The 16474-nt window shown below is 38.4% G+C and overlaps 1 protein-coding gene across 5 annotated transcripts in view; it reads left to right on the forward strand.

The window, feature by feature from the left end:
- The window catches only part of PRUNE2 (prune homolog 2 with BCH domain), a 144598-nt gene that overhangs the window by 72909 nt on the left and 55215 nt on the right, over positions 1-16474 (forward strand). For all 5 annotated transcript variants that reach the window (XM_056325031.1, XM_056325033.1, XM_056325032.1 and 2 more), the window contains exons 7-8: positions 8804-8962; positions 9957-16452. In XM_056325031.1, the coding sequence (XP_056181006.1) occupies positions 8804-8962; positions 9957-16452 (6655 nt within the window). The remainder of the gene's footprint in view (positions 1-8803; positions 8963-9956; positions 16453-16474) is intronic.

The raw sequence follows: 16474 nt of genomic DNA on the forward strand, positions 1-16474 counted from the left end.
TAAAAAGATGGCTCACAAAAGTACATGGCACTATTGCTTTTAAATTTGAAAGCTTTATTGGCTAGCAAGAGAAGCATAGTAGCTAGCACGAAGATGTGAAGATTTGATTAGATTCTAGCATCAGTTGTAAACCAAAAATGCCTTTGTCCAATGTGTATGTGTGTATATATATGTATATATAAATGGAAACAAAACATGCTGGCATAAAATTGCAGATACAACTTCTAAAGAATGCAAGTCTGTGTCTTTAAGAAATTGCTAATCTGAAGTTAGAAGGAATTAAATAAACCAGATATTGTTGAATCACTGCTGTTTTTTGAGAAGTTACCAGTTCATTTGCTATAGTTATACTGCTGAGCTAAGAGACAGTTCTATAAATCAACTTGGGCTTGATGGATTCTACAAACCATTGCAATGAGTGCATGGAAGAGAAAAAAAATCTCTTCGTATTCCCTCTTTGACAAAAGGGTATGCAAAGAGCCTGAATGGATGAATGGTTGATTAATTTTGCCCGAAATTTTCTTGACAGCCAGAAATGTGTTTTTGCGTTACCATGTTTGCATGGGAATTATTTTGTAAGGTATGAATTATTTCATATAAACTTACACCTGAGACTTAGCTGGCTTAACTAGACAGCTCCTGGTCAGTATATATATGGTTGTGATGTTTCTTATGTTCCAATTCATCACTATGGCAAGTCAGCCTTTTGCTTGTTACCATTTGCTAGTCAGTCTACAGTGAAATCAAATGTGTGTGATTAAATTAATGTTGTAACTGAAGTGGTAGGTTGTGTCTTTTTTTAGTATTTTTTAATCAATTTGCAAGCTATGGAAAAAATCAAATGGAAGTTCTTAACCTAGGATCAGAAAGCAGAATAATATAAAGGAGAATAAAAAGATGTATCATACGCAATGTCCACGTGGGCTATTAATGAGTAAGACACAAACCCAGTGTTTCTTCTCTAAGTTTCTGAGGAAAATAATGTATTAGATTGTTAACTATACTGTACTTTAGTATGGAGATTTTTCCTTTTCATTTTGTAAATATTTTGTGCATATTTTGTACAGGTGATACTTATAGAAGTGGTGCATAAGCTGGTCCCTGGAATCCTTTAGTTTTAGGCTTTGGATACTCATACCTGTGGTTTCAGAATAAGAGACTTTACTTTCCGTACAGTTAGCTCCAGAAAAACATGTATGTACTTATTTCAGCCTTTAAAATTATCTGGATAGAGTACATTTTAACATAGTGCAAGTACATTTCTCTGTAGTTTCCTGCTTGCAGCAAAAGTTGTACTGTTAGGATTGCAAGTTTTCTAGTGTGGCCCTCTAATCATTTTACAGAGGCAGAGTTTTAAAGACACACTTGAAAAAGGAGGTGGCTATTACAGAACACAGCTATATGTTTTGCTGTGTATTGTATTTTTGACAACTTCAAACTACTTTCCCATCAACTGCCAAAAATGCAAAAAACCCGGCAGCTTTATCTTTATTAATCATTCTTTTCTTATTACAGAAAACATTTGTTAACAATGATACAATTTACAAGTGCGTTGAATTGCTTCCCTTGTAAGTGGATATAGATAAGTGCTCTCACCTTTATCTCACTGGACTAGATGGTGTATATCCCTTCCGTGATTCCTGTGCTGCTGTGAAACCTTTTTAGTTCTAGAATTTGTGGTCACAGCCATCTAATATTACTGTGTTGTTCCAGTGCACGTCACAACAGTGTGCACACCATTACCTGTGTGCGTTCATGTGTCCAGGCTATGCGCTTAGTTTATCTCATGCAGTAGCAGCAGCGCCTACAGGACTTTACCTCCAGCCCTTCCGATCTAGTGCATGTGCACAGACCCCACCGACGCCAGGGAGCGTGTCTGGCTGTTATATTTCAGGCAGTTGTACACCTCAGTAGTCAGGGGAGGCTGCCTTGCTTATGGATAAGAATTTGTGTTCCTTCCAGTGGGTGGCAGTGATGGCCGCTGCAGGCAGGTACTCTAGCCGGAGGAAGGATGCTTGAAGCCAAATGGACCATTCTTATGTTACATGGATGACATAATGTCTCTTCAGATACATGGAGACACTGTACCACAGCTGAGGAATTCAGAGCTGTCTTAGCTAGCTCTGAAATGTGGAATAATGGAACTGAAGTCTGGCTGTCTACCTGAGCAACTTTTTTTTTTTTTTTTTAATTTTGTGAATGAATCAAGACTTTCCAGTCTTCCCTAGAAATTGTGTGCTGTGCTAAATACATACAAAACATGGAAATTTTTATAAATTCTAGTTAAAAACAGATTAAAATGGACAATCCTGAATTTGAATACACAGAATTTGTAGTTGTGTCAAGTGCAGGTAAGACTTGGTTAGCTGTAATCTCAATTCATAAAGAGCAGATCATTGTTAAGACACTATCATAAAATGTACCAGTGCTGTAGAAGAGGCACTGTTCCAGTGTGAAATTGGCTGAACATACTTTCATTGAACAAAGCTTGATAATTTCTTTTATTATAATCTTTCTTCCTTCTAGGCTTTTTTTTTTTTTGTTATTCTGCATTTAATGAAAATAATAGACTAAAAACACAGCCATCACCTATAGTAAGGGGTGTGAGATCAGTGGTAAATAGGCATTCATCGTTTTATTCTATATGTAGTGTTGTAGAATATCCTGTTTAAATTTCCTTCTAATTTTTCTAAGTTAAGCTCAGGAGGCCTAAAGTTTAAACATAAACATAAATGACTGGGATCTTCATAGAGCAGGGTAGCACAAGCTTGCAGGTGCCCATTCTCCTGCTCTTTGGTTTAGGACCTAATACCTGGTTCTCACTGGAAACTTCAGACAGCAACAGGAAAGCAGAAGTGGCTGCTGTTTCAGAAGACTGATTAATACCTGTACAGCAGAGCTGCTATTTGGTAGATTGAAATGCACAACAGAAAAATGTAATCTTTCCTTACAGAAAAGACAGTGAATTTTGTATAGAGCATTTTCAACAGTGGTGTCGATTAAAAACAACAACAACAAAAGTAGTAAAATAGTGAATATACTTGTCCATGTTTCTGGAGTCTTTTAAATAGCTTACTGTTTATACTATTTTTTTCCATTTTTAGTGATATTACCTGAAAACTTTTATAAAAACTTAAGAGTCTTTTTCTGCTTTTTTTTCCCTTTTTTTCTTTTCTTTTCTTTTTTTTTTTTTTTAGAGGAGGGGGGCTTCTAGTAATTAGCTGGATTTACAACAAATGGCACACAGACTGTTAGCTCTGCATGTGTGCTATAACATTGGTGTTTACCCTATTATATTGCAATTTAAGTATGTCATAAAGTTTTATCAGTGATCACACAGAAATGAACTGGCATGCAGAAGTACTGACCATGAAATATTAAGAGAATACAGTGTGAAGCAGTATGTATTAACTTCTATATTGTGGTAATTGCTTTGGTTGTGCAAATTATAATGTGATACAGTGATATTCCTCATTTATATTTTGTGATGGTTGGGTATTTTTAGCAAATGAGTTGTCAGCAGAAAGGCTTCATTAGACCCATCAGGGTATCTGCCCATGAATAACGAATCCCAAACTGTACTGACAGTTTCCTTGAGCCAAAATGATGGAGCACCTCTGACAAAAGCCATATTGTGCGCTCCATGTGAAGAGTGTGAAGAACAAAAGAGACAGTTTGTTCTTAATTTGGTCAGGTTAATATTGACACAGTTAGCTTCGAAGAATCAGAACTGTGTGTAATGAACATTACAGTGATCACTTGGGTAATTGGCTCTTGGCTTCATGAATCGGAAGGTGTTGGTAGAGACAGTTACAAATTCTGTTTGGATATTTTTTTGAGATCTTACTTCTTTTAAAGAAGCATCCATGTTTGTAGTCATGTTAACCATGCAGTTAAAAGAAGAGATTCCTATAAGAAAATTGAGTTTCAGAGAATGAAGTTTCACAGCAATATACAGTCTACATAAAATGTTATTTCTCAAGAGAAATACATAATAACTGAACAGGTCATGTTAGAAATCCTTCAAAAGTCTGTGGATTTCTTAAACTTTTTCATTCTGTTTTCCTGGATGGTAAAAAATATTTGGCATTTTAGAATGTTCACCACATTGTTATGTTGTAGCATTGTATAAAATATTTATATGCATTAGACAAAACAAATGCACAATTCCATTACAAATGCTAAGACACTAAATTTCTCCAGTATCCATATTGCTGTTAACTGCATTTTAGCATTTGCAAAATGTACTTACTGCTAGATTCTTTTTATTTCAGGTATATTTACAGTAATTATTTTTTTTTTTGTGGTTGTTGCAGGTTACTTAGAGGGCATTACAACTAATAACAATGTTTACATATGCTGTTTACCTGCTGTGCACTATGCAAAAATTAGTATTTAAGCCAGCACATGCCAATAAAGTAAGGAAAAGTAGTGAAAGAATAAATAGCTAACTGACCTTTCTCATGGTTTCACTGCATGTCAGTGTATTTCCTACTATAATAGTTCATCAACAGTGTTTTTTACAGTGCTTGTAATTAATTTGGGATGTAGAAGCTTAACTGTTGAAATGATTAGCATTTTTTCATTTTTAAAGGAAATGTTTTATTTTCTGTTAGCATTTACAATACATGCAACATTCTGGTTATTTACTTAGGTTAGCAAATTTGTGGAATAGTCCATATGTCTACTATGTCTTTCAATATATAGTCTTTGGTAATTTATAAGAGTTTCTTCTTTGCAGCTGTCTGTATTTATTTGAATGTTTGAATGCTTGTGAAGGGAGTATTTGAATTGTGTTGGTACTAGTTTAAAAGAGTAAACTTTATGGATGTTTGGGGGAGGGATGGAATTAAAAAAAGGTTTAGAAAAAATATTACTTAGTATTTATTATATTAATAAAATTACCTTTGCTTATTTTAAAATTAGTAATTAATCTTTTTATTAATAGACCAGTCACCCAAAAAATTTGATGAGGTAGAGTCATGATGTTGTAAAACATGTAATCTGATCTTTCTTTTATTCATTAGTTTAGTCAACAGTGTTTTCCAGTGAATTTACTCTTTGACTTATGCTTTTAACAAGGTCTGTTTGCCATGTGTTTCATTTCTGGATGCACTTAGCGAAGTAACATCTTATGAGAAACATTTATTGTTGATTATGAAAATGACTGTTTATGGGAAAATTGAGTAACTTACATTGTCAGATATTATTCAAATATTATTTTTGCTTAGTAATAGTAATGTGTGAAGCTTGTGTCTTATTTCTATATGCCACAGAAAAAATAGGGTCTTAGCTTTTATAGCTTTGCTGAATAATGACTTCTTTGTCAGAAAGTTTTCTCATTGTCAGGCTGTGGGGTACAGTAATAAGTGGGATGTTATAAGCATCATTTTGCTTAACTTGGACTGTGTTCTACATGCCTTAATGACTTCCTCGGTGTTGTTGGTTGGATGTCACTGTAAAACATCTCTTGCCCTCTTGCACTTCTAAATCCTCAAATAATTTGTGTGTTTTCTTTAAAGATGTTGTTTTTAAGTGTGGTGTGTGGTGAGTGGTGCTGGCACATCTAAACCCATTCCCATGCTGCTCTGAGCAGTCTCTCATCAGCTGATAGCGTTTTGCACCAGGCAGCACTGGTCCATTATGAGCCCGGTAAAAAGAGCATGCAGACTCTGTGAGGTATCTTTTAAAACACTGTTTATTAGAACGAACATTATAAGGAGAAAACACTATAGATAATCCTACGTCCCTTTAGGTGGTGGGAGTCCTGGAGGGTGTAGCATTCATTGTATAAGCCTACGATCCATGCACAGCATTTGGGAGACACCCTGTTCATACAAGAGATTTCCACCTTTTGGTCATTTTAGCTATTAGAAGATTTTCTTACAAGGAAACAGCTCCATTCCTCATTTCTGCTGTCAAACAGAAAGGATGTCCATATGAGAACTTGTTGCTGCGCTGTTAGCTAAAGGCAGGGATGCACAGGTGATGTAATTGCTAGTACCAAGTGGGAGCTGCCTGCAGGCTTCTCGGGTGCAGTTAGCTGATCTAGTTTGCTCTGCGCCCAAAGAATATGTTTAGCACAACATAGCCCAAAGGCCAAGCTGGACGTGAAGCACAGAGGAAAAAACATGTATACATAACTGATCTCCTTCTGCAGCTTGTGCCCAATGGAGAGGGACAGGTAACCTGTTTAGAGTTAACCTTTGTGGTTCTCTCGGTCATCAACATGCTGAGAACCTCAAGCAGGAGAAATACATACTCTGCATAATAGGAAGTTTGAGAGCATAGAGGAAGCTGAGAGAACCTCAAGTAGCTGGATCAGGTAATTACATAGGCAGTACAGATCCGTTTGTTATTGTTTATATTAATGTGGCCCAATGTGAAGCTGTCTCATCCGATTGCTTCACCAGGAATACGTACTTGTCAACTTCCCCACTTAGAGCAGCAAGGCTACTGGATCACCAGCTGCTGTGTCAGTTCCTCAGTGTTGCTTTTGATCGCGTGACAGAAGTTAGCAACAAACAGGGCACGAGGCAAATTCAGATTTTAACGCCTTCAGGGGGTTTACCATGACCATATGCATCTTTAGTTCCCGCTCTGACTGATAGAATTGACCTTTCATTGTACGGCCACACCCTTGCTGTGGTGACCATTCCCATCAACAAGTGGCTGCTAAGCATTTGGATGTTGTATCTTCTTGCTCCGTGATGCCCTAGTGGTCCTTGGCCTTAAAACCTAGAAACATACCTCTGATCGCCCTGCGTGCAGGTGTTGGCTCTCCAGTTGGCCATGGTTGTGAGTGGGGAGTTCTGCCTTGACATGTAGGCAGGTTAAGAGCTTCCTCCCTCTACTGCAGAAAGCAGGGATTTTCGGCACTCCCCAGCCTACCACTTTGTGAGTTCCAGCTGTGGTCTGAGATGGTGGCAGATTCTACCTTAGTCAATGTCACTTTCATGAGGCTTCCAGTTCAGTCGTGTGGTTTTAACAGAAATTTTCTAATTCCTTGCATTTTCAAGCTGATACAAGCAATATAGAGGATAAAGCATCATGAGGCATGAAGGCTGGACATTTTTTAGAATTATTATTTTTTTAGTTACCTTATGTACACCTATGAACCTTCTTGCAGAATTAGATCTGTGCTTGCTCCATGCCCTTCCCTGTGACCTCCCAATCTTTTTGAATTGACTGTGAGTGGGTAACTGAGATAAAGAGTTACCAGGATGGTTTTGAATCTGCTGTGGTTCAAATTTTTTATTCAAATAGATTTTAATTATTCCAGCTGCATTTAGGAATGTGATAACTGAAGTAATTTTTTGATGCTTAAGCACAAGCACATTTTGGTACTTTTTTCTAATATACCCAACACTTGAGTCTTCAGAAAAATGTTACTGGTTTGGATGTTCAAACCTTGGTTTTGAACTTACCATAGTTCCTTACCATAATCTCCTATTTAGATTTCATATCTGAATGTCCCCCACTAAACTGACAGCTGACTTCTGTTTGTGCATTGCTGTGCATGAATTTCACATAAAACTCTATTTTAGGTCCTATGTGAATATCAAAGTAGAATTTAATCTCATATCTTGGAATCTACTTCCAAAGCATTTGACAAGCAGATTTTTTTGGTTTAAGTTTAATTTACAGGGAGGGAGATGCATTTTATGGACACATTTGAGTAGAATAATAAATAGTATTTATATATATGTAACCAAAACAGTAATCTATTAGGTAGGAGACAGATGCAGGGGAATAACATGCCAATCTGCCTATACAGTTGTGTTGTGTTCATGATGAACTGCTGTTTATTCAGGGCCAGTGTAGCTTGGCAGCATTAGAAGAACTATTAGTTGGAAGATGACAAAAATTTTCTCAAATACAAATAGTAGAAACATAAAGGAGAAAGTAACATTTCTAAGACTGTTCACTGGCAGCTATCAGAACTGAGGACTGAAAGGAGACATTTATACTTTGTGCATTATGTCCCCATGTGAGAAAGGGGGATGTATGGTTTATGTTGCAGAATCTAGATAATTCAACATAGGGTGAGTCCAAGTATAAGTGAGAATAGGAATGACAAATGCAGTGTTCACCTCCTGTGTATTTCATGTGGGCTGTGTATGAAAATAAGCATTTTTTAATGCAAAGAGATTTTAAAACTATTTGACCTTACTCTGTCCTTATTTTGAGGGGTTATTGTTTGGGAGACTTGCACATTCAAAGAATTCAAAGAGCAGAAATAAAGGAATCTAAAGGAATAATTCATGGTAAAATTGTAGACAAACATGCAACATCATCATAGGTACATATAAAGGGCTGCAAAATCAAGTTAGCACATTCAGTTTCCTTTTGAGTACTTGATTTTGCACCCTGATACTATTATTTTAACATCTGTTATTTTAAATAAAATATTGACGTCTCCAATTTCATAAATCATTTGTATTTTCTAGAAAAAAAGGGGTTTTATTCAAGAAATGGCAGTAATCCAATACTTTTAAGCAACCTTGTGAATGCAAGTAGCAGGAACAAGAAAGAATTCTGTTTCAGCAGCAGTTTCAAGAAGGCAAAACCTGCACTGAGTATTTTAGCATTTTTCAGCAGTAAAAGTCCGTGACTGTGCTGTGAGACTGGTTCTTAATTCTTTTTTAAAGCACATCGCTGTTTTGAAAAATGGAATTGAATTCTGTTGCCAGTTAGAGACACTGATGATTATTAATGTTTCAGACTATTTTCACCACAGATTTGGATGGAAGGAGCATGGAAAAGATGCTGACATTTCTTTTAATTTCTTACCATATTTCAGGACTGCGTATTACACAGGAGTCTCGTTGATGATCTGAAAGCATTCATAGATAAATATGGGTTTGATGTACTTGTCATTTTGGCCAACTGTTTGTCAGATGAGAAGCAAACAAAACGACAAATAGCGGTATGCTCAGAAAACCTAGAGCTAGGCAATCAAGTAAGTACCTGGAAAAAGAATTAAATAACGTCCTTCCTGAAAAAAATAATTTTTAAAAGTAGAATACGCTAAAATGTTGAATAATTAAGTGGGGTCAAAAAGTAGCTGCTCTTGTCTGGCAATTGCATAGCTATTTGAAATGGCTGCATTACTTATATGATGCAAAATGAAAGATTGTGATATTTATGATTGTTTCAGACCAGCCTAACAGAAAAACTGTACAGTTACAGGAAATAAAGAAAGAGATAAGATTTTTCAATTTAGCTAAAACAGAATGATTTATTTTTTTTTAACTAGTTTTGCCTTGTTTTTGTATTGTGGTCTACACAAATGAGTCTTTGACAGTGAGGGATGAGCAAACACATTGTAAATGGTAATGACCTGAACTCATCTATGTATATGTTATCACTAAATAATTTAAGCTCTGAAATGAAGCCAAATTATTACTAGAATGTTAATTTGTCCAAAGCCAGGTTGTTGTCCTTTTTTTTTTTTTTTTTTACTGTATTTGTCCTCAGATGGAAGAAATCATCTCAGCAGCAACTTTTCTAACTTTTTTCTGTCTTAATCTGATCTTAGGCACAGGTGGCTAAATGACTCGTACTTTCAAGGTCAATATAGATGTATTTAATGAATCCAATTATACTATTGTAGAAATACTTTTCTCATGTACTCTTACATATTTTAGTCAGATTTCTTAAGGCACCAACTAAACATTCTGTTGGATTTTTTTTTACTAATGAAAAGTGAACTTAAAAGTCAAGTGGTATAACTTCAAGTAAATATTCTGACTAACTATATAATACATATTTTCTATTGATCTATTTTAATACTTCATCTGTTTAGGGATCATAATAAGGCTGTTACAGTGAAATGGGCAAGAAGTAGATTAATAGGAATAGATAGGTACGGCTGTGTTACACAGTGAAGTAGTCAATATATGCCCTTATGCCCATGATTGAAATGGATTTTGAAACATCCTCTTTTTCAACAGATCTGCTGTGAATTAGAAGAATGTCAGAATCCTTGTTTGGAGCTGGATCCTCTAGAATGTGGATGTGACCAAATACTCATTTATCAACAAAACTCTTTGGTGACCTGTGATCAAATTTTTCTTCTAGTTAAGGAAGTTATAAATAGAAGACAACCAGAAATGGTATCAAACAGTAGAACTTCTTCTACTGAAGCTGTTGCTGGAAGTGCTCCACTTTCACAAGGCTCTTCTGGTATTACGGAGTTATATGGTTCTGATGTAGAACCACAGCCCAGTTCTGCAAATTTTATAGAAAATCCTCAAGATCTAAATGGATCTATGCAAGCCCACATTGATGTTAATGTAGACCTTGTGAGTCCAGACAGTGGATTGGCTACCATTAGAAGCAGCCGGTCTTCCAAGGAGAGTTCTGTTTTTCTTAGTGATGATAGCCCTGTTGCAGAAGGTGCTGCTTCCCATCACAGTCTTCTGCCTGGCTTTGACTCCTATAGCCCTATTCCTGAAGGAGCAATAGCTGAAGAACAAAAACCTCAGTCTAGAGACAATAGCGATAACTTTGATCTTTTCAATTTTGATCTAGCACCTGTGGTTGCAGCTCCATCCGAGTCATCTTCTCGTTCCGTCGATTGCTCCCCAGCAGACGACTATTTCCTTAATAGTGATTCATCAGAAGGACAACTCACTGTGCAGAAAGAACTTGACGAAGCAAACCTGCTAGAAAATAATAAAACAAATTATTCAACTGACTTACTTATGACAACAAACGAGGAAGACAATTCAGCTGAATTTGATGAGAATCCAGGAGAAATGTGTGAGAAAACAAGTTTGATCGATTTAGCTGAAGGTGATTCTTCTTCACCAGAAATGTTGAAAACTGCTGATTCGAGAATTCCACCAACTCCTGTCAACAGTCTTGTAGAAATTTCACCATTAGATAATGGGCAGCCTTTATTTTTCCCACAAGATGTCATTAAAAAAATGAATGAAATAGATGGCACAAATTATTCTCAGTCTCGTGTTAGGTATGGGAGCTGGTGGGATGGCTTTGACCTAGAGTCCAGAAATGCTGATACATGGAGTTCAAGTGAGCAGGAATCTGTATTTCAGAGCCCTGTCTTATGGAAAGATTGTAAAGAAAGTCCCTTGCTACGACAACATATTGATAGAAGAGCCTCAGATTCTGTATTCCTCCAAAACCAGCCAAAGCAAATGGAATACATGAGAGCAGGTCTGTGGGATAATCAGTTTAAACAAGATAATTGGAGCCATGAGAAGAAAGAGAAAAACAGTGAACATTCACGGTTGCAGACTGCTTCTTTAGAAGAGGCAAAGCAAGAACCAGAGAGCTTTAATGACCTGTGGAAGGTCAGACAGCCAACACCTATGATGTCAGATGCATGGCGTAGTAGTGAAGGGAAAGGTAATCAGCTAGCTGCAGACTCTTACAAAGTCTGGTCCAAGTTTGATGCAGGAGATACTGCTAGAGCCTCAGAAAATGTATGGAACATGCCCAAACTGGATAAAGAAAAAAAATCAGTGAATATTCCTGAGAAATGGGCCATACCAAAAACTAGTTTATCAGAGTCTTCAGAAATCACAGTGGACAATGGGACCGAAAGTCCACCTATCCAGGTTTCTCCAGAAGCCTGGGATAAAGAAAGATATTATTCAGTAGAAGAATATGGAAAATCTGAAAATACAAATTCTGGTTTCAACAATATGCAAAATAATTCCAAGTTGCAAATAGAGGAAAAAACTGTAACTGGTGACCCTAAACATAGACCAAAACAATTTGAAAATATAGAGACCTGGAATATGTATGATAAAAACATCAGGAAAGAAGTAACAAAAGTAGTAGTGCCATGGGAGCATACCTTCTTATATAAACACTCAGATCTTGGTTCATCAAACGTAGGTGAAGATTTAGTTGTTTCTCCACCAGACACCAATTATTCAACATCTGATTCATATACATCTCCTACATATGTGGAAGATGAAGGAGAAAATGAGGACAAAGATTTTGACGAAGAAACGGTTACTGATAAATTGATGAACCCAGGTTTGGCTGAGCCAAAAGTACTTGAGAAAGCAAGTAAGGAAGCATTATCTCCTAGAAACATTGCTTTTTCAAGTGGCGGAAACACAGACATCTGGAACACTCCCCTAAATAATGTCACCCAGTTACAAGAAAGAATTTCTGAAATTACTGCTCTTCCTGCCTCTGCTAAACCTTTCCTTAATTCAGAACAAACAGCTAATCAGTGTTTTTCAACTGAAATACATACCAGTGAAAATATTTTTTCTATATCTGAAAACAAACCACCACCACCAGTGTACGATCAAACAGTGAATGACTTATTGCTGCCACAGAATGAATTAAATACTAGACAGGTGGCAGCTGAAAATGCAGCAGCAGTGATCAGTGTTTCTGTAGAAGACACAGACACATCTACACCAACTTCAGACACTGGGAATGGTTTGGATTTGAAGATATGTGACTTAGGGAGCGAGATACTTGGTAAGAAGGCAGCACAAAACACTGCTGATGTTGATGAAAAGCTGGATAGTCAGGATTCAGCACAGCAGCTGAACTCATGGAGTTTACACAGTGAACAGGGTTGTGAGGAAGGCTGGGACAATGCCATTGTCATCTCTCAGAAAGGAAAAGAGGTATATAAAAGAACAGATGAGACAAGTGGACAGGAAATGATTAGTGACGTTTGTAATAAACCAGTGCAAGAGGACAGTGAATCTTCATGTAATGCTGATTCGGAAGAAAACAGGTCAACAACTGAAGTTCCCAGCTCCCCAGAAAAAATGAGGAATAGTGTTAATTTGGAAGTGTTGGTCACAGAGAATGAGTCATTTCCCAATCAAACTAATCCAGGTAGTCAGGAGGAGAGGAAAGACTTGTCACAGAGTAATGCAGAATCTTCTTCAAGTGCTTCTGAGGAAGGCAGAAATAACGAATCTTTTGATGACCCCAGACCACACACCTACAATTACAGTGAAACATCACAGCTGCTTTCCAAGAAAGTGGAAAAGGAGACTACAGTGATGGAGGATGCAACAAGTCCCGAGATGGAAAGTATCTCGGAAGGTTCTGATAAGGGTAGTGATAACCCTGAAAATAATTCTTCTAAAATGCCTGGAAGCTCTGGCATCTGGAATGACTCTGGAAAGAGGGGTTGTCACCTAGCCATGTCAATTCCTTTGATGACTGAACCACAAGAAGCTCTGGGAGAAGTGAAAGAGAGCTTACATGAAGTGATTCCTGGCCATCTGGGCATTTCTGATTCTGAGTTAGTGTCTTTCAAAAATAGCTCTGAACTGAACATGTCTTACGAAAAGTCTTTCATAGATGAGTTTAAGAAGAGTCCCTCTCCTGGATATGTCAGTGTTCCTGACATTACAGATATGTCTGTGGTGGAAAATTCATTTTCACATGAAATAGGTTCTGGGAGAAATGAAAACTCTGAAAATGTAGAACCTGCTAATAATCTTTGCAGAGGGCCATGTGTAATGCTGAATGACAGTTTTCCCCAAACTGCTTGGAATTCACAGCCATGTGAAGATTTGCAATCTCCTGAAACAAGTCCTGAGGCAAGTGAAGTCCTTGAAATGGCAAACACCATAAGTAGCCTTTCAAAGGATATACAAATCAAAAGCTATTTGGAAGAAGATAATGTGTGGAGTGATTCAATAAATGATTACGCACACTCAAGTGGAACAAGTCCTGATTTAAGTGATGCATCTGTGAATGTGTGGGGAGACCTTCCAGTTGCCAGTCATGACAAAGGAAGTAGGGATATTTGGGATATTAAAGATAGTAAATATCTTGAAGGTGCCTGTAAAAGGAATGAATTTGGGAATGAATGTGAAGAAGGATTTGAAACAAGCACCGACCAGAACAACGTTCCTAAAAGCTTACATTTTTGGAATGCCCATGTAGATGATGATACTGTTTCTTCGTTATCAAGTCCTGACATAAATGAGGATTCAGAGAATTCAGAGGCATGTCCAGAAGCAGTTTGTGAAGATTCCATGTATGAAAACAAACAGCATATAGTGTCTGAAGTTGGAGAGGACTATGCTCAATCCAATGCAACAAGTCTTGAAGACAATTTAGATGCAAAAACCAAGGTGGGAGAGGAGGTCCAGGTAGGCATCTTCAATGAAAATCCTGAAACAATTAAAGCTAGGAAACTGTTGCAGGAGGACTTGACTGGAACGGTGTATAATGAATATTTAGGTCACTGGGAAACACTTCAGAAAAAAGCCCAGGTGAGTATTTTTAGTAAAGAAACAAGCAGCGGAGAAGACTCATGTTTTTATGAAAGGCGTGAAGATACTACACCGACTTTAGCTGTTGATGATAAAGAAGAGTATTCTTCAAAAGCTGTAGATATGTGGAGTATGTCATTAGAAGCTGATTTCAGAACTGATGCAAAATCCACAGTAGGAACATTTGGTTTTCCAGATGACAGTTCAGAATGGTGGAATTCACAACCTTGTGAAAAAAAGCAATTGGAAGATCAGTATTCTGCTTCAAGTCACTCTGCAACAAACCAGTTAACAACTAGTAAGGAGGACTCCTGGGGTTCACCTTCACAAGATGAAGAACTAACGGAAGCACATTTCATTAAGGCCAATAATGGTGGAAATGAGCCTCCCGCCCTGTACTGTGATGAAGAAGAAAATGAAAGTCTAGTACATCCTATGAATATTCCTGATAGTCAGATAAATCAAGACACGGAGCAGTTCAAACAATTTGATCCTTTCATACTGGATAAAGAAGAAAGGGGCTTGAAAGAGCAGTTGTTTCCTACAGATGAGGAAAATCGACTGACTGCACAGAATCCTTTTTCAGATGAGGAACGAGGTATGCCAAATACATCAGTTCAAGAAATCCCAGTAGTGGATCTACCAAAAGACAATGGGGGAAATGCAAGTCTCATTCCTCAAGAACAACAGTGGGAAACCTGTGAAAGATCAGAAGTGCACAACTCCTTGCCAGATGCTTTCACTGTAGAAGACTTATCTTTTGAAATGACACAGAAGTCAAGCCCAGGGTGGAGTATATTAGTTCCCCAAACTACACTTAGCCCAGATATTTTACAGGATAACACACAAGAAAGTAATCGGCTGTTTTCAGTGGACCCTGACCTGTGGACAAATGCTGAGCAGACTGTCACTTTGAAATCAGATGGTGAAAATCCTGATATATTAAGTCACTGTGACCAAGGCAATAGTTCACAAGCATCAAGCAGTCCTGACGTGTGCCAGGAGTATGAAGCTAAGCATGCTTCTATCCCATTTTCTCAGATTGGGGTGGAGCCTGGAGACAAAGATAGTCAGCCAGTTCATGTGTGGTCAAATATGGGTAAAGAGGAAGATTCAAAGAGGCAGTTAGTAACGCAGAAGTTAGAGAGGCAGTATCAAAGTGGTAGTCTCCAGGCCTATGAACAGGGAAAGACCAATGAATCCTGTCAGCTAATCTCTTCTAATGATCATGAGCCTCCTGAATTTGCAATTCTGGAAGAATATGGTCCAGAAAATAAACTTTTTACTGACCCGATCCAGTTGGCTGAACTTAACAATGAAGTTTTACAAGTGACGTCCTTAGATCTGAAAGACACGTTCCATGAAAGTTTTACTCCTGCAAGCCGTCAAGGAACACCAGCTGATACAGCTTGGATAGCAACCTCCCGAACGCATTTGGTTCCGATGGATTTCACTCTACTTGACAGGGCAGAAGAAAGCTTGAAAGAAGTTAGTGCCTTGGCTGAAGTTGGGAAATATTCCGATACTGACCATACAGCAGTAACTGCTGGTGAGCGATACATGTCAGAAGAATGTGTGGATGAATCTGAGACAGGAGCAGAGCATAACACCAGGAACGCATCAGTGGCTGATGCCCTGGCAGGCATAGGTGGTGGCACAAGTATGCTGCCAGTAGTAGGCAGCGAAGCCGCAGGAGGGGAATCAAGGGATAAGGAAGTATTTTTTCCCAAATCCTTTCTGCCTGGTGGTGGTGAAGGCCACGAATCTGATTCAAATGATCAGCTGGTTGATGACATGGGAAAAGAACCTGAAGATGTAATTGAACATGCTGTTGGTGTATTTAGGGGAATGCCCAGTGACCAGTCGCGAGTGGTACCTAGTCCACCATCCCGCCTATCTTCTGACGCGGAACACTCTGGCAGCGGAGAGTGTGCAGAGAACGAGCTCCTGTTGCAGCAGCCATTTTGTGACAGTGTTTCTTTGGAAAAACCTTCGCCACGGCCAGCTCCTACGGAGGGTGCAGAAGGCATCCGAACGACCGCAGACAGCAGCGTTACCGATCAGGTGCCTGAGGCGCGCGCAGAGCGCCTTCGGGGAGATGACGCGTCGGTACCGCGGACGGCGGGAGCCCCCGCGGTTCCGGCTGCAAAACCCGCGGCAGAGGCGCGTGGCCTGGGCTCACCGCCAGGTGGCGACGGGCGACCGCCCGATGGTAAGGCGGCCCCCGGGGCGGG

This window comes from Falco biarmicus, chromosome Z (genome assembly GCF_023638135.1).
Source record: "Falco biarmicus isolate bFalBia1 chromosome Z, bFalBia1.pri, whole genome shotgun sequence".
NCBI classification, from domain to species: domain Eukaryota; kingdom Metazoa; phylum Chordata; class Aves; order Falconiformes; family Falconidae; genus Falco; species Falco biarmicus.